The 22,981-nt window shown below is 46.6% G+C and overlaps 1 protein-coding gene across 1 annotated transcript in view; it reads right to left on the reverse strand.

The window, feature by feature from the left end:
- MYO1E (myosin IE) overlaps positions 1-4,462 on the reverse strand; it is a 189,285-nt gene extending 184,823 nt beyond the window's left edge. Inside the window, exon 1 of the mRNA XM_077263863.1 lies at positions 4,148-4,462. Coding sequence (XP_077119978.1) covers positions 4,148-4,150 — 3 coding nt within the window. The 5' untranslated portion in view covers positions 4,151-4,462. The remainder of the gene's footprint in view (positions 1-4,147) is intronic.
- Between the last annotated feature and the right edge of the window lie 18,519 nt (positions 4,463-22,981).

Raw genomic sequence — 22,981 nt, forward strand, 5'->3', positions numbered from 1 at the left:
CACTGCGTATATACACACGAATTATGTCTGATGTAAAAGATGGAAGTCATGATACAGTAACAGTGTGACCGGAGCCCAGATAGAATACTAGTCATGCTTGTAACCCTAGTTCTATAGTCTGCTATACATCGCACAACATACAGGTGGGCAAGGTCAAACAATGCTGGTGCCAACAGTTCATGAGTATGGGGTCTCATAGGTGAAACTTGGAAAAATTAGGGGCAAAATATAGTCACATGCAGATACACATGTAAGGCTTTCATACCTGCTGGTTTTATTTTAATAAATGGCATTTTATACAGAAAGAATTAACTGATGAGCATAGAAGCCAGAAGGTTCACTATAATATAGGAATCCCACTGTGTGCATACAGCCGGACGGTAAAACAAGGAATAGTTAGTAACTTCTGAAATCCTGTAGAATGCAAGACATTCCCAGGGTATAGATTGTAGTGACTGGTGGGCTACACAAGACAACCCCCATGTTCCCCTGTGGAAGCTATAGCCTCCGTGTAACACCAGGGCCAACCTCTTTCATAGATGATATTTTCAGAGAGCGGATATTGCTGGGTGTGAGCACGTACAGCCCGACTCTTGGGGACAGCCGCACACCTATAACATGTCATCACTGACACACCTTGCTCTGAGACACGTGACAGCGCTGCCACGGCCAAAACAAACAACTCTGGTTGTAATGAGTAATGCATTAGATGATAATTCATCCCAATGATACTGTGACACTAGATGCCAGCTATGGACCCAGAAGCGATAGCATAGGACCGAGTCATGTGTGCGATGAAAGTCCCCAATGACTGCGGCACTCTGTCCTTCCCAAAAACAGCTCCAAGTCAGTCAGGAAATGAACGCAAGCAAAGAGGAGCCACAGCAGCTTACACCCAGCTCTACGCGCGGCTAGGACACTGCCTCCATTCACCTTGTGCCATCACCCAGTGGGAAAAGTGTAAACAGGACCAGTGTGGAGGCAGGACTAACACAAAGATGCCTTCTCTACATACACAGGCCTGGCTCCAACCTCCCTTCCAAAGGCATGGTTAACCCTTCATACCTCCAACACCCTGCCTCCTGTTTCATGTCCAGACTACCGACTTACTGCAAATTTATAAAGCATATTCTGACTTGAGTGACTTCTCCACTGCCAGGGCCGGTTTCCTTTCTTATACTTTGGACACCTTCAGTGGTCTGGTGAAGCCTATGAACCCCATCCCATAATAAATGTTTTAAATGGACATTCACACCTGGGAGATCCCGTTTAATATTAACCTCAGTAGAAATATTTTTCTTTTATTTCACAAATAGGAACATTACTGCACAGTTTAATCTTTACAATGCTCTGTATGGACCTATATTCTGGGGTCCACAGCACTGTGGTTATTGCCACTGCCGCCCTCCAGCAGCGGTGGTCACACTTGTGCAGTTTTAGAAATACATTTTACAGGTGGGATGACCAGTGGCCAGAATGCTGGAACATGCACAGTAGCTCCATGCCCGACCACCTCTCCGCAGCACCACAGGATGACCCCGAAGCCAAAGTCTTACCAGAACCGTGCCATTGAGAACAGCCGCCCCATGAAGTCATCGCAATGCCACTAGTGTGACAGTAGTATAGTACTACTGACAAATAAGGCTACTTTCACACTTCCGTCTTTTTGCCTCCGTCGCAATGGCAAAAAAACAGATCCTGCAAATGTGCCCACAGGATCCGTTTTTTTGCCATACAGTTTAATGGACGACAGATTGTGACGGATGGTCACACCTCGCATCAGTCGTGCGACGGATGCGTCGTGTTTTAGCGGTCTGTCATGACAAAGAAAAAAAAAAAAAAAAAAAAAAAAAACACCACCCCCTCTTTCCCGCTCATCACAATGGGCAATGGATGCGTTGTAAAACTGCATCCGCTGCCCACGTTGTGCTAAATTTAACGTTTTGCGACGGCCCTGTACCGACAGATGTGTGAAAGTAGCCTAACGCTCCAGATCCCTACAATCTGCAGTGGGATTTCAGAACGGCCATAAATAGTGATAAAATGATATTGACTTCTATGGGGTCTGATGGTTACTTATTATAGGTTCTTTATAGGAAACAGACATTGGATATAGTAATAAAAAGACATTAGTGATAGGGGTTAAAGAGGTCCTATAATGTCAAATTTATTAAGGTTTTTCACAATATATTGGTACACTTGTACACTAACAGACCATGCCAAATGCATGCATCCTACAACACTTAAGAAGTCCTGCGTTGCAGGCAAGGTTTAGGGCTCAGAAACACGACTGTCAGCCATTCTACTGCTTGTAGGCCTCATGAGGACATCTCCTTATGGAACAGAGGCCAGCATGCCAACCAGTGGATGAGGTCTGGGCCCGGTGCTCAAACCCATCAGCTGCTATCACTTCTTGGTCAAACAGGTTCCCTGCATGAATATCTGCCCATGTCATACAAGAACAGGTCAGGGCCACCATCTTACAGAGCAGCTATGTGTTCAGGCACATGGAGAGGTCCTGAGCTTCCTGTAATATAAGGCTTATTGTACGTAGTCAGGTACAAGTGTCCCTATGGAGTCTGTAACCCTAGAGACTGGGAGGGAAGACACAGAGGCGCTCTCTAGGAGTGAGCGCACCGTGCCCTGCAGGCAATCACCCACATTTCCAGCTTGTTAGTTTCCCAGGTAATGGTGTTGGCATTAAGCGCAGCACCATCTGCAGAACCACTCAGCAGGGGGATGATCGGGCTCTTGGCCAGGTACGGCCCTTCCTACAACAGAAAGGATTAAAGGTCTGCTAGGAACAAACATTGTAAAGTGAAGTGAAGAAAAGGGAAGCCAAGCACATTCTCCACACCTGGCAGTCTGCATGCTACCTGCTGTGGGTCCACCATGGCAGCTGCCAGGAGGGGAAAAAGATACTGTACTAGGGGGTCAGGGTGGCAGGCAGGTTCACAGGAGGAGCAGTAACTGGAGACCACCTCTGTACCCCAGAGAAGCCAAGCACAATCCCCACACCTGTCCACGCTCTACCTGCTGTAGGTCCACCATGGCAGCAGCCAGGAGGGGGAGCAGATACTGTATTAGGGGGTCAGAGAGCTTCATAGGAGGAGCAGTAACTGGAGACCACCTCTGTACCCCAGAGAAGCCAAGCACAATCCCCACACCTGTCCACGCTCTACCTGCTGTAGGTCCACCATGGCAGCAGCCAGGAGGGGGAGCAGATACTGTACTAGGGGGTCAGGCAGCTTCACAGGAGGAGCAGTAACTGGAGACCACCTCCGTACCCCAGAGAAGCCAAGCACAATCCCCACACCTGTCTGTGCTCTACCTGCTGTAGGTCCACCATGGCAGCAGCCAGGAGGGGGAGCAGATACTGTATTAGGGGGTCAGGGAGCTTCACAGGAGGAGCAGTAACTGGAGACCACCTCTGTACCCCAGAGAAGCCAAGCACAATCCCCACACCTGTCCACGCTCTACCTGCTGTAGGTCCACCATGGCAGCAGCCAGGAGGGGGAGCAGATACTGTATTAGGGGGTCAGGGAGCTTCATAGGAGGAGCAGTAACTGGAGACCACCTCTGTACCCCAGAGAAGCCAAGCACAATCCCCACACCTGTCCACGCTCTACCTGCTGTAGGTCCACCATGGCAGCAGCCAGGAGGGGGAGCAGATACTGTACTAGGGGGTCAGGCAGCTTCACAGGAGGAGCAGTAACTGGAGACCACCTCTGTACCCCAGCAAGGCTTTCCCTCAATGAGTGCTATAGCTACATAAGTTGGCCTGGCCCCAGCAGCTTTTTAGCGCCCCCTGGCACCAAGGGTACAGCCCCATGATACGTCCCTGAACCAACCAACACCAGAGCACTAGCACTGCTGGGGGGGATACAGTTACACCAGCTCAGAAAATAATATCTAGAGATGTCCACTGTCACCTCTGGTCAGTGACAATCAATAAGCAGTGCTGATGGGCAGATCATGTAGGACCCCAGACAGGTTAGATGCAGTGGGCTGCCTGCCAGCTGGATAACAACATTAAAGTCAGAACTGGAAATAAAATATATAAAACATGCATGAGATATATATATATATCTCTAGATATCAGGCGAGTCCGCGATCGCACAGGTCGGTGCCAGCACTGTGCACTCACCATGGTGCAGGCAGAGGAGTGCGCGGACGCGGCAGGTTACAGCTCTTCCTTCCCGATGTGTATCCCGAGTCCAGCAGACATGAAGGGCTCCTGCCTCAGACCCGGGGCGGCAGCAGGGACAGGGGCGGGTAGCGGCGGAGCCTCCGGCGCAGCAGACGAGCCGTCACTGAGCTCCCGCTTCTCCCAGTGGATGCTCCTGCGGTTCCAGCTGCGGCCGCTTCTCCCCCTCAGTCATGCGATTTACAATGAGAGTCCAGCACCAGTCCGGGCTGTCCCTGTCCATAAATGGCAAACAAAGCTTCACGTCAGCCAATCAGCGGCGGCCAGACCGCGCGTCACCGAGTCCCCAGGGAACAGGACTGGCTGGCCGGAGAGGAGGGAGGCAAAGGGTTTTGGGAAATGTAGTTTTTGCTCTTACCATATGGAATAAGCTGTGTGCGGGGAGGACGGAGGCTGCTGTGATTGCTCCGCTGATGGTTATCCGTGTGGGGATTGTCCTGCGGTGCATTAGAGTGACGCCTGTCTGTCAGTCTACCCAGGGACAGACCGGAGGGACGGACTGGGCAGCCACACGAGTGACAGAGGGTCACTGCCGCCTCCATGTCAGTGTCTGTGGGTGGAAGGGTCCCATATACTGTTCTTCCTGGGGGGCTTCTTTTCTCTGTCTCCTGTACCTATCTATCCCATAGCTATCTATTATCGATTGATGGATCAATCTATCTACAGTGGGTACGGAAAGTATTCAGACCCCTTTACATTTTTCACTCTTTGTTTCGTTGCAGCCATTTCAAAAAGTACATTTTTTTTCTCATTAATGTACACTCTGCACCCCATCTTGACTGAAAAAACATACATGTAGTAATTTTTGCAAATTTATTAAAAACAAAAAACTGAAATATCACATGGTCATAAGTATTCAGACCGTTTGCTCAGTATTGAGTAGAAGCATCTGTGGCACCCCTAGGGGTATTTGCCACCAAAATAGTTATTGACACCAAATACAAATATTAAAATAGCAAGACTGCACTACCATCTCCGGCCAGAAGGGGGAGCTCCAGAGACTTCCCTTGATCTATTCTGGTCTGAGAGAGGGACTGGCAGTTGGGTTGAGGAGCTGAAAGTGAGAGGTCGTATAACTGAACTCCTAACAGCCCTATGACGGATTATAGGCCCGTAATACCCATAGTAGGAAAAGAGGAATAGAGAAAAAGGACATTGTGAGAACCGGGTAGTAATAACCTCTACCCAGAATAGGCGCAGAGACGGATACCGGATCCGTGGCTATATTCATTACATATAATACAGCAACCGGAAGGAAGTGAGGTGATATCAGCTTCACCAGGGTAAGACGCAGCAACAGACACAGAGTTCAGCGGTACTCCCAGAGGGGGTAAGCCGACAAAAAGGACTCGGGTTGTCTGTCGAACCAGAGCACAGAAGAGACAGATTGGGTCGGCAGCCAGTTCACAAACAGCTGCAGGGCCATATAGAAACTGCGCATAATAAGAAGTGGAAATCCTGACAGGGTCAAAGTGATTCAGAGTTCTTAAACAGACTCCGGTGACAGTATTGGTTGCAAATCCCTTTTTTTTTTTAAGTAAACTGGTTAAACGTTTCAGCGCCTCAGTCTTTCATTTGGACAATAGCCATCGGTCCAGGATCGGGGTCATCACAGCTGAGAGGACCTGCTGCTGATCAAGTAAGTGTCTGTTCCTTCATGATACCCCTTACATTGTGCATCGCCTGAGGCCACAGCACCGGGTAAAGCCACTAGTGACATCCCCCTCAAGAGACGGACCTCATTGATCTGGTGCTGGGTACCTCGGTCTCCCGGGCGTTACAACTGGCGTCACGAACAGGATAGAGCCACCCCGTACACCGGGTATTGTGTGCCGTAATTGGAGTCTGAAACTGTGAAAATTTGGATGAAAAATCTTGGAAATTGACTTTGTTAAATGGCCGCCATCCCCTGATGTAATCATCTCATAACTGTTAAGCACAAAACTGTTAATCGAGCTACGTCATTACCCAAGCCCCAGTCTAACTGAAAAACTTCAAAATCCACCATCACAGAGCGTGCGGCAGTTAGAGGCAGCAGGGGGCGTGTCATTGTCATCCTGCTGCACAGAGGAACGAATCTACATTATCTAGACGGAAGCTGGGACCGGAGGGGTCTGGATTAACTAAGGGGGTACAGTATGTCGCAGCACGGAGACGCCGCAGCACCCGGCAACGCTAATGCAGCTGAAAGACAGAGTGTCAATAGAGAGCCTGGCAGCGCAGCAGTGCAAGGAGTGGCACCCATCATGCCGGTGTTGATGCCATATACTCCGGATGGCCCGTGGCTTCCAATGTACGAAGGTGAACCTAATACCCTTGACGGTTTCAGGGAAAAGATGCTGGCTCATTTTGATATGTTCCCCGTGGGTGAAGCTCAGCGTGTTAGTCTCCTGATGATGCAGTTAAGCGGCCATGCTAAGCGAGAAGTCACGGCATGGGCAACTGATCTAAAAGGTACTGTTGAACGCATATTTGCTGGATTAAAAGCTACATTTGAAACCACTACCAGCAGCAAAGCTAAAGTACAATTCTTTAATTGCAAACAAAAAGCTAATGAGGGCGTGAGAGATTTTGCCTTAAACCTGCAGGAAGCCCTTAAATCACTTACACTGGCTGAACCCATTTTTAACACAGGAGCCGATAAACTGCTAAGAGATCAATTTATTGAGGGACTCTACACCCCTTCTCACCGGGGGCATGTGAGCATGCTTGTTTTTAAGAACCCTGAATTGACATTTGCCCAATTAAAGGAGAGCGTTATACGTCTCCAGCTGGCAGAGGCACCTCGGGATCAGGATCTCACACAACCCATGGCAGATGCACTTCAGCAACGGGGAATGCCAGTGACATCAGCTACGTCCGGTGCCAGTGCTAAGTCCCTGGGGCCCATTACTAATGAAGCCCTTCAGCGAAAGCTTGACTCTTTAACTGATGTTGTTGCTTCAATGGCTAAAACCATGCAGGAGATGAGAGAACCCAAGATGGAGTTGGCAAACCGTAGAGAGGATGTTCCATGGATGAGGTCCCGGAGATACCCGACATGGAGAGGACGACCCCGTGACCGCTACCAACCGGATGGACAGCCCATTTGCCGCCGTTGCCAGCAGCCAGGCCACTTTGCACGAAATTGTGATTTAAACAAGAATCCCCTGGGAATGCGGGCCGCTTCGCAGGAATGAATTTTCAAGGCCCAACACCCTGGCACGACAGGTACATCGGAGGACGACCCATCATCCCTATCGTGCTGGACGGAATTCCCCTCAACGCTTTGCTGGATACAGGTTCCCAGATTTCATCTATACCATATATCCTTTATAAGAGGTACTGGGCTGAGGTAGATATTGATAAAGGACCCTCTGATGTTGAACTAGATATATGGGTCAGTTATGGTAAGTTGGTACCGAAACTAGGATTCAGGGAGATGACCATAAAGATTGGTAAAGCAGAATTGAATGTCGTTGATGTTGACCGACAGAACTGTGAACCAACTGTATTGATAGGAATGAATGTGTTAGAGAACTGCTTTTCCGAAGTTATTTCTGTCTTACAACAAATTGCTGAAACTGCCCGATCTTGCCAGCAGAGAGTTCTCCAGAGGGAAATAAAAGTATTAATGTTAAGGCAACAGATAGAAGTTGCAGGTGGAGAAATCAGCAGTGTAAGGGTGAGTGATCCTACGTCTATTGTAATCCCACCAAAAACAGAAATGCTGGTATGGTGTAGAGCAGCCATTGGTACTAAAGGACGAGACTATCAAGCCTTAATTGTTGTGGATTCTGTTTGTGGGCTCCCTCTGGTGGTTACTGCTGGTACTGGGTGACTTTGGTGGGTTGCGGCCTTTGGTTTCCACCTGTCCATCAGTGGCTGGGTGTTTCCTATTTTACCTGGCCTTTCTGTCATTTCCCTTGCCGGCTATCAATGTATTCAGATGTGCTCTGTTTGGTTCCTGCCTACCTGCTCCCTGATCTTTCAGGATAAGCTAAGTGCTGATTTTCAGTTGTTTGGTTTTTTGTCCAGCTTGCTTATTATGTCTCTATGCTAGCTGGTAGCTCTAGTGGACTGAGGTTCTCCCCATGTGCCATGAGTTGGCACATGGGTTCTTGTAATCTCAGGATGGTTTTTTTGATTAGGGTTTTTTGCTGACCGCTCAGTCCCCTTTTGTATCGTTCTGCTTTCTAGTTTACAGCGGGCCTCAATTTGCTAAAACTATATATATCATCTCTATGTGTGTGCCTTCCTCTCATTTCACCGTCAATACATGTGGGGGGCAACTATATCTTTTGGGGTTCATTCCGCTGGAGGCAAGTGAGGTCTTTATTTTCTCTGCAGTGCTAGTTAGCTCTTAGGCTGGTGCGTGGCGTCTAGAACCAACGTAGGCACGCTCCCTGGCTATCTCTAGTTGCGTTTGTCAGGCGTAGGGCAGCGGTCAGCCCAGGTTCCATCACCCTAGAGCTCGTCCGTAATATATTTGTACTTTGCTTGTCCTGTGCTATCCCTAGCCATTGGGATTCATGACAGTATAGCCGGACCAACAAAGTGTTAATTGTTTGGGCTGAAGCAGGAGAAAGAGAAGTGTTTAAGGGAAATTTTTTTTTTTTTTTTTTTTTCCCCCTTCAGAGTTTTGCTGCCTAGCCCTTAATTGCTGTCTAGCTGCTTCTTACCTCCTCTTAACCCTTGAATGGCTCTGATCTTAGCTGTTTAACATGGATGTCCAGAGTTTGGCTTCCAGCCTGAGTAATCTCGCGGCAAAAGTTCAAAACATACAGGATTTTGTTGTTCACACTCCCATGTCTGAACCTAGAATTCCTATTCCAGAGTTCTTTTCTGGAGATAGATCTACCTTCCTGAATTTCAGGAACAATTGTAAATTGTTTCTTTCTTTAAAATCTCGCTCCTCTGGAGACCCTGCTCAACAGGTCAAGATTGTAATATCTTTCCTGCGGGGCGACCCTCAGAATTGGGCATTTGCATTGGCACCAGGGGATCCTGCATTGCTCAGTGTGGATGCGTTTTTTCTGGCATTGGGATTGCTCTATGAGGAACCTAACCTGGAGATTCAGGCTGAAAAGGCTTTATTAGCCCTCTCTCAGGGGCATGATGAAGCGGAGATATATTGTCAGAAGTTTCGGAAATGGTCGGTGCTTTCTCAGTGGAATGAGTGCGCCCTGGCTGCAAACTTCAGAAATGGTCTTTCTGAGGCCATTAAGGATATTATGGTGGGGTTCCCTACGCCTACAGGTCTGAATGAGTCTATGGCTATGGCCATTCAGATTGATCGGCGTTTACGGGAGCGCAAACCCGTGCACCAGTTGGCGGTGTCTTCTGAACAGGCACCTGAGACTATGCAATGTGATAGAATTCAGTCCAGAAGTGAACGGCAAAATTATAGGTGGAAAAATGGATTGTGTTTCTATTGTGGTGATTCAGCTCATGTTATATCAGCATGCTCTAAACGCACAAAAAGGGTTGATAAATCTTTTGCCATTGGTACTCTGCAGCCTAAGTTCATTTTGTCTGTGACTCTGATTTTTTCACTGTCTTCCATTTCCGTCGATGCCTATGTGGATTCGGGCGCTGCCCTGAGTCTTATGGATTGGTCATTTGCTAAACGCTGCGGTTTTAGTCTGGAACCTCTGGAAGTTCCTATTCCTCTGAAGGGAATTGACTCTACACCATTGGCTATGAATAAACCGCAGTATTGGACACAAGTGACCATGCGCATGACTCCCGTTCATCAGGAGGTGATTCGCTTCCTTGTACTTTATAATTTACATGATGTACTAGTGCTTGGTCTGCCATGGTTACAAACTCATAATCCTGTCCTGGACTGGAAAACAATGTCTGTGTTAAGCTGGGGATGTCAGGGGGTTCATGATGATGCACCTCCGATTTCAATCGCTTCATCTACTCCTTCTGAGATCCCTGCGTTTTTGTCTGACTATAGGGATGTTTTTGAGGAGCCTAAGCTCAATTCGCTCCCTCCGCATAGAGATTGTGACTGTGCTATAGAATTGATTCCTGGCAGTAAGTTCCCTAAGGGTCGTTTATTTAATCTGTCACTGCCAGAGCATACTGCTATGCGGAATTATATTAAGGAGTCCTTGGAAAAGGGACATATTCGTCCATCTTCGTCCCCTCTGGGAGCAGGTTTTTTTTTTGTGGCAAAAAAAGATGGTTCCCTGAGGCCTTGTATAGATTATCGCCTTCTGAATAAGATTACAGTCAAGTATCAGTATCCATTGCCATTATTGACTGATTTGTTTGCTCGCATTAAGGGGGCTAGGTGGTTCACTAAGATAGATCTTCGCGGTGCGTATAATCTGGTGCGGATAAAACAGGGTGATGAGTGGAAAACCGCATTTAATACGCCTGAGGGCCATTTTGAGTATTTGGTAATGCCTTTTGGACTCTCCAATGCTCCGTCAGTCTTTCAGTCCTTTATGCACAATATTTTCCGTGAATATCTGGATAAGTTTATGATTGTGTATTTGGATGATATTTTGGTGTTTTCTGATGACTGGGAGTCTCATGTTCTACAGGTCAGGAAGGTGTTTCAGGTTCTGCGGGCCAATTCTCTGTTTGTGAAGGGCTCAAAGTGTCTCTTCGGAGTCCAGAAGATTTCTTTTTTGGGGTACATTTTTTCTCCTTCTACTATTGAGATGGATCCCGTCAAGGTTCAGGCGATTTGTGACTGGACACAACCTACATCTGTTAAGAGCCTTCAGAAGTTCTTGGGGTTTGCTAATTTTTATCGTCGGTTCATTGCTAATTTTTCCAGTATTGTTAAACCTTTGACTGATTTGACTAAAAAGGGTGCTGATGTTGCTGATTGGTCTCCTGCGGCCGTGGAGGCCTTTCAGGAACTTAAGTGCCGGTTTTCTTCTGCTCCTGTGTTGTGTCAACCAGATGTTTCACTTCCTTTTCAGGTTGAGGTTGATGCTTCCGAGATTGGAGCGGGGGCGGTTTTGTCACAGAGAAGTTCTAATGGCTCGGTGATGAAGCCATGTGCATTCTTCTCTAGAAAATTCTCGCCCGCCGAGCGCAATTATGATGTGGGTAATCGGGAGCTTTTGGCCATGAAGTGGGCATTTGAGGAGTGGCGTCATTGGCTTGAGGGTGCTAAACATCGTGTGGTGGTCTTGACTGATCACAAGAATCTCATTTACCTTGAGTCTGCCAGGCGTTTGAATCCTAGACAGGCTCGTTGGTCGTTGTTTTTTTCTCGTTTCAATTTCGTGGTTTCATACCTGCCAGGTTCAAAGAATGTGAAGGCAGATGCTCTTTCCAGGAGTTTTGTGCCTGACTCTCCTGGAGACTCTGGGCCTACTGGTATCCTTAGGGATGGGGTAATATTGTCCGCCGTATCCCCAGACTTGCGACGTGCATTGCAGGAGTTTCAGGTGGATAAACCGGATCGTTGTCCACCAGAAAGACTGTTTGTTCCGGATGATTGGACCAGTAGAGTCATCTCCGAGGTCCATTCTTCTGTGTTGGCTGGTCATCCTGGAATATTTGGTACTAGAGACTTGGTGGCCAGGTCTTTTTGGTGGCCTTCCTTGTCTAGGGATGTGCGTACCTTTGTGCAGTCTTGTGAAGTGTGTGCTCGAGCTAAGCCTTGCTGTTCTCGGGCCAGTGGGTTGTTGTTATCCTTGCCCATCCCGAAGAGGCCTTGGACGCACATTTCCATGGATTTTATTTCTGATCTCCCGGTTTCACAGAAAATGTCCGTTATCTGGGTTGTGTGTGACCGCTTTTCTAAGATGGTTCATTTGGTGCCCTTGCCTAAGTTGCCTTCCTCCTCTGAGTTGGTCCCTTTATTTTTTCAGAACGTGGTTCGTTTGCATGGGATTCCGGAGAATATAGTTTCTGACAGGGGATCCCAGTTTGTGTCTAGATTTTGGCGGACGTTTTGTGCCAAGATGGGCATTGATTTGTCTTTCTCGTCTGCATTCCATCCTCAGACGAATGGCCAGACGGAGCGAACTAATCAGACCTTGGAAACTTATTTGAGGTGTTTTGTTTCTGCTGATCAAGATGACTGGGTTGCTTTTTTGCCACTGGCCGAATTTGCTCTTAATAATCGGGCTAGTTCGGCCACGTTGGTCTCTCCTTTTTTTTGTAATTCGGGGTTTCATCCTCGTTTTTCCTCTGGTCAGGTGGAGCCTTCGGATTGTCCTGGAGTGGACGTGGTGGTGGACAGGCTACATCAGATTTGGAATCAGGTGGTGGACAATTTGAAGTTATCTCAGGAGAAGACTCAGCAGTTTGCTAATCGCCGTCGCCGCGTGGGTCCCCGACTTCTTGTTGGGGATTTGGTGTGGTTGTCTTCTCGTTTTGTCCCTATGAAGGTCTCTTCTCCTAAGTTCAAGCCTCGGTTCATCGGTCCTTATAGGATCTCGGAGATTCTTAACCCTGTATCTTTTCGTTTGGATCTCCCAGCATCGTTTGCTATTCATAATGTGTTCCATCGGTCGTTGTTGCGGAGGTATGAGGTGCCCGTTGTTCCTTCGGTTGAGCCTCCTGCTCCGGTGCTGGTGGAGGGAGAATTGGAGTATGTTGTTGAGAAGATCTTGGATTCTCGTGTTTCCAGACGCAAACTCCAGTATTTGGTTAAGTGGAAGGGTTATGGTCAGGAGGATAATTCCTGGGTGGTCGCCTCCGATGTTCATGCGACTGATTTGGTCCGCGCCTTCCATAGAGCTCACCCTGATCGCCCTGGGGGTTCTCGTGAGGGTTCGGTGACCCCTGCTCAAGGGGGGGGTACTGTTGTGGATTCTGTTTGTGGGCTCCCTCTGGTGGTTACTGCTGGTACTGGGTGACTTTGGTGGGTTGCGGCCTTTGGTTTCCACCTGTCCATCAGTGGCTGGGTGTTTCCTATTTTACCTGGCCTTTCTGTCATTTCCCTTGCCGGCTATCAATGTATTCAGATGTGCTCTGTTTGGTTCCTGCCTACCTGCTCCCAGATCTTTCAGGATAAGCTAAGTGCTGATTTTCAGTTGTTTGGTTTTTTGTCCAGCTTGCTTATTATGTCTCTATGCTAGCTGGTAGCTCTAGTGGACTGAGGTTCTCCCCATGTGCCATGAGTTGGCACATGGGTTCTTGTAATCTCAGGATGTTTTTTTTGATTAGGGTTTTTTGCTGACCGCTCAGTCCCCTTTTGTATCGTTCTGCTTTCTAGTTTACAGCGGGCCTCAATTTGCTAAAACTATATATATCATCTCTATGTGTGTGCCTTCCTCTCATTTCACCGTCAATACATGTGGGGGGCAACTATATCTTTTGGGGTTCATTCCGCTGGAGGCAAGTGAGGTCTTTATTTTCTCTGCAGTGCTAGTTAGCTCTTAGGCTGGTGCGTGGCGTCTAGAACCAACGTAGGCATGCTCCCTGGCTATCTCTAGTTGCGTTTGTCAGGCGTAGGGCAGCGGTCAGCCCAGGTTCCATCACCCTAGAGCTCGTCCGTAATATATTTGTACTTTGCTTGTCCTGTGCTATCCCTAGCCATTGGGATTCATGACACTTAATAGAACCAGCGTACACCGACAGCAGGCCCACTATACTCACGGCACGAGGGGTGGTCGAGGTACACCGGGGACGGGTGCCGGTACGACTTTTGAACTGTGGAGAGGAAGAGGTCACTTTGCCAAGGTACGCTACAGTGGCAAAGTTATATACTGTTGACAACAATGCCATCACAACCGTTGAGCCCTTAGAATCGACCTGTCAGGTGGAAAATAATGGCTCAGATGGAGAATCGGAGGATTGGTGCCAACAGCTAGACGTGGGTGTAGATTCAACACCTACCCATCAAAGACAAGGGGTGTATAGATTAGTGACGGAATATGAACAGGTCTTCAGTAAACACCCATTGGACTTCGGACGGATAGAAGGGGTGGAACATACAATCCCCACCGGTGACCATCCCCCGATAAAAGAAAGATATAGACCCATACCGCCTGCTCACTATCAATGCGCGAAGGACATGTTGAGAGAGATGAAACAGGCCGGGGTAATAAGAGATAGTTGTAGCCCTTGGGCGGCCCCTCTGGTGATTGTCAAAAAAAAAGGACGGAACCATGAGAATGTGCGTAGACTACCGGCGGATTAATAACATCACCCATAAAGACGCCTATCCCTTGCCTAGGATAGAAGAGTCCTTGACTGCTTTGAAATCTGCTAATTATTTTTCCACCTTAGACTTAACAAGCGGGTATTGGCAAGTCCCTGTGGCTGAGATAAAGAAAAAACGGCATTCACCACACCAATGGGTCTAAGCGAATTTAGTCGCATGCCGTTCGGACTCTGCAATGCATCCGGTACTTTCCAGCGACTGATGGAATGTTGCCTCGGACACAAGAACTTCGAGACCATCCTCCTGTACCTAGATGATGTGATCGTCTACTCAAAGACTTACGAACAGCACTTAACAGACCTGGCAGAAGTGTTCGAAGCCTTATCCAAGTATGGTATGAAAATCAAACCATCCAAATGTCACCTTCTCAAGCCAAAGGTACAATACTTGGGGCACATCGTGAGTTCGGAGGGAGTAGCACCGGATCCCGAGAAAATAACTGCCATAAGGGATTGGCCAAGACCTACCAACGCAAAAGAAGTGAGGCAATTCTTGGGATTAGTGGGTTACTATCGTAGATTTATAAAAGGATTTACCAAATTGGCAGCACCCTTGCAAGATGCTTTGATAGGGCAGACGAAGAAACCTTCAAACCGAAACCCTCCTTTTCAGTGGAACGACGAAAGAGAAGACTCCTTTGAACAACTAAAGAAGGCACTAACCGGAGAAGAAGTTCTGGCGTGCCCGGATTACCATCAACCTTTCATCCTCTACACCGATGCCAGTAATGTGGGATTGGGAGCGGTGCTGTCACAAAAGCAAGAAGGTCGGGAGAAAGTCATTGCCTTTGCAAGTAGAAAACTCCGGCCTACTGAAAGAAATTCTGAAAATTATAGCTCCTTCAAATTGGAGCTACTGGCAGTAGTTTGGGCTGTGACTGAACGTTTCAAACACTATTTGACCGGTGCAGAATTTATTGTCTATACTGACAACAATCCGTTGACCCACCTAGATACGGCTAAATTAGGTGCGTTAGAACAGCGATGGATAGCCCGGTTATCTAATTACAACTTCGTGATCAAGTATCGAGCAAGTCGCAAGAATGGAAATGCCGATGCCCTATCCCGGATGCCACACTTGAGAGATGTAGAAGAAGAAACGGGGGAGCTTGAAGAAATTGAACTACCAGCCTTTCATCAGCCCAAGGTAAAACATCGTCAGTCAAATACCTATCAGAAACAACAAGAAGTGAATTTTAATTCGTTAGCACACCATAGATGGGCTGACACCCAAGATAGCAATCCGGCTGTGAAGCTAGTGAAGGAACTATTGACTGAGCAAAGTGCATATCCTGATGAGGATGCCCCAGAAGAGACGCATCAACTCTGGAAAGAGAGAGGCAAAATGTTCCTGTATCAAGGGAAACTCTGTAGAAGATACACCAATCCGAAAACACATGAATTGGTTTGGCAGATTATCGTGCCTAAACAAGATGTGAGGATGGTCCTCGAAGCTTACCACAATGGTGCTGGTCACTTTGGTTGGAAAAAGCTAGAAGTACTTCTGAGAGAAAGATTTTATTGGGTCGGGATGAGAAAATCAATCGAACAGTGGTGTAGAAACTGTGGCCCGTGCAACCTCAGAAGGAACGATCAAAAGAGCCAAAGGGCACCACTGCAGCCCATAATCACCAAACAACCCCTTGAACTGGTAGCCATGGACCACGTGAAGTTTACGCCGAGCCGGTCCGGTTACGTCTATGCCTTGACCATCATGGATCATTATTCGCGCTTCTTGGTAGTAGTACCTGTAAAAGATCTGACTGCAAAAACAGCAGCCAAAGCGTTCCAAACGTACTTTTGTAGACCCCATGGATATCCGGAACAGGTTCTCAGTGACCAGGGTACAGCCTTCGAATCAGAGATCTTCAGAGAATTCTGTAATATGTATGGTTGCAAAAAGATCCGGACGACGGCCTATCATCCGCAAACAAACGGCTTATGTGAGAAGATGAACCATATTGTGATAGACCTACTAAAGACCTTACCTGAAACGGAAAGGAATCAATGGCCAGAGAAATTGCCTGACTTGGTGGATCTGTATAATCATGTCCCGGTGAGCTCTACCAACTGCACCCCAGCTTATCTTATGCGTGCAAGACCCGGCCAATTGCCAATCGATCTAGAAATGGGAATTCTGAAACCAGACGCAGAAGTTCAAGACTCCAATTGGGATGTCGTACGGCAAAAGCAGTATCGCCAAGTGCAAGAGAGTGTGGAAAGAAGCCTCCAGCAAACCAGAGAAAGACAAGAGCGAACTTTCAACCAGAATGCTCTAGCAACTCCATTAAGACCGGGTGACCAAGTACTCAAGAGGAATCGTCGAACCAATAAACTGGATAATCAATGGGAAGCCGTACCCTACACAGTTTTACCAACAAGAATGGATAATCCTAAAATGTGTCTCATTAGCAAAAACGGAGGTTTAACATCTGTACTAGTGTCAAGAGACAATCTTAAATTATGTCCGGAAACGTTGAAAGAGCCAGAAGTTGTCCAGCCAGAATCAGAAGTTATTCAACCTATACAGGTTCAACCAGTAAAGGAAAAAGAGGAGGAAATGTATCACACCTGTATAGGAGACTTTCCCAAAACCCTACTAACATACCATGGTGCAGTAAGTAGTGGTTCCCATGGTGGCCTTTTATCCAACACCGAATCCAATATTAGAAGTCCCAAGACAGGAAGAGGCTGACCCCGTACTACAAGAGGTTCCAGGTCAGGAAGAACAGATTCCTGATCAGAGTGATCCCATTCACGGTGGACTTGCCAACCCCATAGTGGTGGAATTATCTTTAGCAGAGAGGGCAGATACTATGTCCGCAGTAGACAGAAGTACACCACATAAAGAGACACCACAGTTACGTAGATCCCAGCGTAGTACCCAGGGTCAACTACCGGCCAGGTATGCGGATTACCAACTATAAGACTATAGTCATTGTTATCATTCTGTAACGTTTAAGCCCAGTACCTACAGAGACTTACCTGTATGAACTTTTTGCATATTCTTTAACTTTTTATCAGCCCAGAAACACTAAATCAAAGCTCCGGAAAGACTGCTTTGTGAACTTTACTTCCTAGTACCTTCAAGGATAGAACTGTATTAATGGCCCCTATTTGAAGTGACTTTTTACAGAATTCCATTTTTTTTGTTTCTTTGAGTGGTTTTTTGTAACTTTTCATTTTTAAGACTCTGTACATATCAATTGTTATTTCAAAATGTTATCATCCCACAGTCCCGGAGTACTGTTCTTAACTAAGGGGGAATGTGGCGCCCCTAGGGGTATTTGCCACAAAAATAGTTATTGACACCAAATACAAATATTAAAATAGCAAGACTGCACTACCATCTCCGGCCAGAAGGGGGAGCTCCAGAGACTTCCCTTGATCTATTCTGGTCTGAGAGAGGGACTGGCAGTTGGGTTGAGGAGCTGAAAGTGAGAGGTCGTATAACTGAACTCCTAACAGCCCTATGACGGATTATAGGCCCGTAATACCTATAGTAGGAAAAGAGGAATAGAGAAAAAGGACATTGTGAGAACCGGGTAGCAATAACCTCTACCCAGAATAGGCGCAGAGACGGATACCGGATCCGTGGCTATATTCATTACATATAATACAGTAACCGGAAGGAATTGAGGTGATATCAGCTTCACCAGGGTAAGACGCAGCAACAGACACAGAGTTCAGCGGTACTCCCAGAGGGGGTAAGCCGACAAAAAGGACTCGGGTTGTCCGTCGAACCAGAGGACAGAAGAGACAGATTCGGTCGGCAGCCAGTTCACAAACAGCTGCAGGGCCATATAGAAACTGCGCATAATAAGAAGTGGAAATCCTGACAGGGTCAAAGTGATTCAGAGTTCTTAAACAGATTCCGGTGACAGTATTGGTTGCAAATCCCTTTTTTTTTTTAAGTAAACTGGTTAAATGTTTCAGCGCCTCAGTCTTTCATTTGGACAATAGCCATCGGTCCAGGATCGGGGTCATCACAGCTGAGAGGACCTGCTGCTGATCAAGTAAGTGTCTGTTCCTTCATGATACCCCTTACATTGTGCATCGCCTGAGGCCACAGCACCGGGTCAAGCCACTAGTGACATCCCCCTCAAGAGACGGACCTCATTGATCTGGTGCTGGGTACCTCGGTCTCCCGGGCGTCACACATCCTTTTGAGCTAGTACAGCCATGAGTCTTCTTGAGAATGATGCAACAAGTTTTTCACACCGATTTGGGAATCCTCTGCCATTCTTCCTTGCAGATCCTCTCCAGTTCTGTCAGGTTGGATGGTGGACGGCCATTTTCAGGTTTCTCCAGAGATGCTCAGTTGGGTTTAGGTCAGGGCTCTGGCTGGGCTAGTCAAGAATGGTCACAGAGTTGTTCTGAAACCTCTCCATTGTTATTTTAGCTGTGTGCTTAGGGTCATTGTCTTGTTGGAAGGAGAACCTTCGGACAAGTCTGAGGTCCAGAGCACTCTGGAAGAGGTTTTCATCCAGGATATCTCTGTACTTGGCCTCATTCATGTTTCCTTCAGTTACAGCCAGTTGTCCTGTCCCTGCAGCTGAAAAACACCCCATAGCATGATGCTGCCACCACCATGTTTCGCTGTTGTGATTGTATTGGGCAAGTAATGAGCAGTGCCTGGTTTTCTCCACACATAGCGCTTAGATTTATCACCAAAAAGGTCTATCTTCATCTCATCAGAATAGAGAATCTTATTTATCATAGTCTGGGAGTCCGTCATGTGTTTTTAGCAAACTCTATGCTATCATATGTCTTGCACTGAGGAGAGGCTTCTGCTGGGCCACTCTGCCATAAAGGCCTGACTGGTGGAGGGCTGCAGTTGACTTTGTGGAACTTTCTCCCATTTCCCTACTGAATCTCTGGCGCTCAGCCACAGTGATCTTGGGGTTCTTTTCCTCTCTCACCAAGGCTTTTCTCCCACGATTGCTCAGTTTGGCTGGACGGCCAGGTCTAGGAAGACTTCTGGTGGTCCCAAACTTCTTCCATTTAAGGATTATGGAGGCCACTGTGCTCTTAGGAACCTTGAGTAATGTAGACATTCTGTTGTAACCTTGGCCAGATCTGTGCCTTGCCACAATTCTGTCTCTGAGCTCATGATTCTCATTTGGTCTAACATGCACTGTGATCTGTGATGTCTTATATATACAGGTGTGTGCCTTTCCAGATCAAGTCCTAACATTTTAATTAAACACAGCTGGACTCCAATGAAGGAGTAGAACCATCTCAAAGAGGACCACAAGGAAATGGACAGCATGTGACTTAAATATGAGTGTCTGAGCAAAGGGTCTGAATACTTATGACCATGTAATATTTCAGTTTTTCTTTCTTATTAAATTTGCAAAAATTACTACATTTCTGGGGTTTTTTCAGTCATGATGGGGTGCAGAGTGTACATAATGAGAAAAAATGAACTTTTTAGAATTTACCAAATGGCAGTGAAACAAAGTGAAAAATTGAAAGGGGTCTGAATACTTTCTGTACCCACTGTATCTATCTATCTATCTATCTATCTATCTATCTATCTATCTATCTATCTATCTATCTATCGCAAAAAGTGAGAGCAGCACAGAAAAAACAAATTCTGGGTGCAAAGCCCCTCAGGCATGTACCAAACCTTATAATGAGAGTCCAAAAAGTCAGAGGCAGCACACCATTGCAAATGAGTTCAAAAAGTGTTCAAGTTTAATAGCCCATCATGGCGACGTTTCAGCTCAAGGCTCTCCATGAGCTAAAAACGTCGCCATGATGGGCTATTAAACTTTAACACTTTTTGAACTCATTTGCAATGGTGTGCTGCCTCTGACTTTTTGGACTATCTATCTATCTATCTATCTATCTATCTATCTATCTATCTATCTCTATAGATCTGTCTATATCTATATCTCTATCAATCTATCTATCTACAGTATAACAGATAAATAGATATAAATACTGATTTAAAAAAAAATCAAAAGATGCAGCCCTTCCATTTCAAAAGAAAGGAAAAAAGTAAAATGAGTTCAAAGTCTTTACATATGACGTTACAGCTCTGGCAATTCTTTGTAGTCACCACTATTTTTCTGGAGTCAAAATTTTGAAATGGATCAATGATAGTGCCCCTATTTCTTTGTACACTTTATTTGGAGAACTGCTTGCTTTCTATCTTATCTTATTGTGGACCTCAGGTCTGTGCCGCTGTTATTTTCTTTCTCTCTTTCTTTCTTTCTTGACAGAAAAATAGATGGATAATTACATAGGGCATAGTTTTTTTTATATATATATTGCTGGGTCTCTGTCTAGGTACCTAGGACACTAAGGAAAATAATTTACTGTTCCTCACTACCAGGTCTTCTTCTAAAGCTCAGGGTGGTTTTCTCTGCCAGTTCTGTACCATCCTCCCTTATACCCCAAGTGTGCAGCAATCCAGAGCTAATAGGGGTCCATAAGTGTAAATAAATAGAGGAATATGTATTCTGAAGTGTAGCCTGAGGTTTGGATTATTTTTTGTGGTTTAACCTCTTTCTGACATTAGACGTACTATCCCGTCCATGTGCCCTGGGCCCGTATGCCCATGGACAGGATAGTACGTCATGTGCGATCAGCTGCGCTCACGGGGGGAGCGCGGCTGATCGCGGCCAGTTATCAGCTGATTCTCACAGCTGACACCCGGCACTAAGTTCCAGGAGCCGGCACTTTAACCCCCAGAATACTGCGATCAAACATGATCGTAGCGTTCTGGACTCGGCAGGGGGGCTGACGGTCCCTCTGCCTTTTGATCGGAGACCCCGGGGCATGACACAGGGTCCCGATCGCTGCCATGGAGACCCGATGTTGTCATGACGACATCCGGGTCTCCAGACCTGAGAGACTTCTTTCAGGTCAGTGTAATAGAAGCTGCAGCGCTGACAGCTTCTATAGCAGGTAGTGTTGAGCGATACCTTCCGATATGCAAAGGTATCGGTATCGGATTGGATCGGCCGATACCCAAAAAATATCGGATATCGCCGATACCGATACCCGATACCAATGCATATCAATGGGACACAAAATATCGGAATGGTTCCCAGGGTCTGAAGGAGAGGAAACTCTCCTTCAGGCCCTGGGATCAATATTCATGTATAAAATAAAGAAAAATTAAAAATATTGATATACTCACCCCTCAGACGGCCCCTGGCTCTCACCGGTCCAAGCGTCTGCCTCCGTTCCTAAGAATGCAGAGTGAAGGACCTTCGATGACGTCGCGGCTTGTGATTGGTCGCGTGACCGCTCATGTGACCGCTCACGCGACCAATCACAAGCCACGACGTCATCGCAGGTCCTACACTCACTGCATTCTTAGGAACGGAGGCTACCGGTTACATCGCTAAGGTCCAGGGTCCGCCGGAGGGGTGAGTATATCCATATTTTTTATTTTTATTCTTTATTTTTTACATGAATATGGATCCCAGGGCCTGAAGGAGAGTCTCCTCTCCTCCAGACCCTGGGAACCATACACTGGGAACTTCCGATTCTGATTTCCGATATCACAAAAATATCGGAACTCGGTATCAGAATTCCGATACAGCAAATATCGGCCGATACCCGATACTTGCGGTATCGGAATGCTCAACACTAATAGCAGGCAGATATGCATGCTATAGAAGCTGCAGCGCTGACAGCTTCTATAGCAGGCAGATCTGCATGCTATAGAAGCGATCAGCGTGCACAAAATGAGTGTCCCATAGTGGGAAAAAGTTTAAACTTAGAATGAAATAAAAAACAATGTTTTTTAAATAATTGTAAATATATATATACAGTTGTGGCCAAAAGTATTGACACCCCTGCAATTCTGTCAGATAATACTCAGTTTCTTCCTGAAAATGATTGCAAACACAAATTCTTTGTTGTTATTTTCATTTAATTTGTCTTAAATTAAAAAACACAAAAAGAATTGTCCTAAAGCCAAATTGGATATAATTCCACACCAAACATAAAAAAGGGGGTGGACAAAAGTATCGGCACTGTTCGAAAAATCATGTGATGCTTCTCTAATTTGTGTAAAATTAACAGCACCTGTAACTTACCTGTGGCACCTAACAGGTGTTGGCAATAACTAAATCACACTTGCAGCCAGTTGACATGAATTAAAGTTGACTCAACCTCTGTCCTGTGTCCTTGTGTGTACCACATTGAGCATGGAGAAAAGAAAGAAGACAAAAGAACTGTCTGACGACTTGAGAAACCAAATTGTGAGGAAGCATGAGCAATCTCAAGGCTACAAGTCCATCTCCAAAGACCTGAATGTTCCTGTGTCTACCGTGCGCAGTGTCATCAACAAGTTTAAAGCCCATGGCACTGTGGCTAACCTCCCTAGATGTGGACGGAAAAGAAAAATTGACAAGAGATTCCAACGCAAGATTGTGCGGATGTTGGATAAAGAAACTCGACTAACATCCAAACAAGTTCAAGCTGCCCTGCAGTCCGAGAGTACAACAATGTCAACCCGTACTATCCTTCGGCGTCTGAATGAAAAGGGACTGTTGTCACGGGGGTACTGGGTAGACTACAGCTGATTACCCGGGCCCCTGCGATATCCCTCAGACTAGGGAAAACCCTGTCTGTCCCTCTCCCAGAATTTACACTGATGGTGTGCTTGTCTGGGCTGCCAGG

The sequence above is a fragment of the Ranitomeya variabilis genome, chromosome 5, assembly GCF_051348905.1.
Source record: "Ranitomeya variabilis isolate aRanVar5 chromosome 5, aRanVar5.hap1, whole genome shotgun sequence".
Classification (NCBI taxonomy): domain Eukaryota; kingdom Metazoa; phylum Chordata; class Amphibia; order Anura; family Dendrobatidae; genus Ranitomeya; species Ranitomeya variabilis.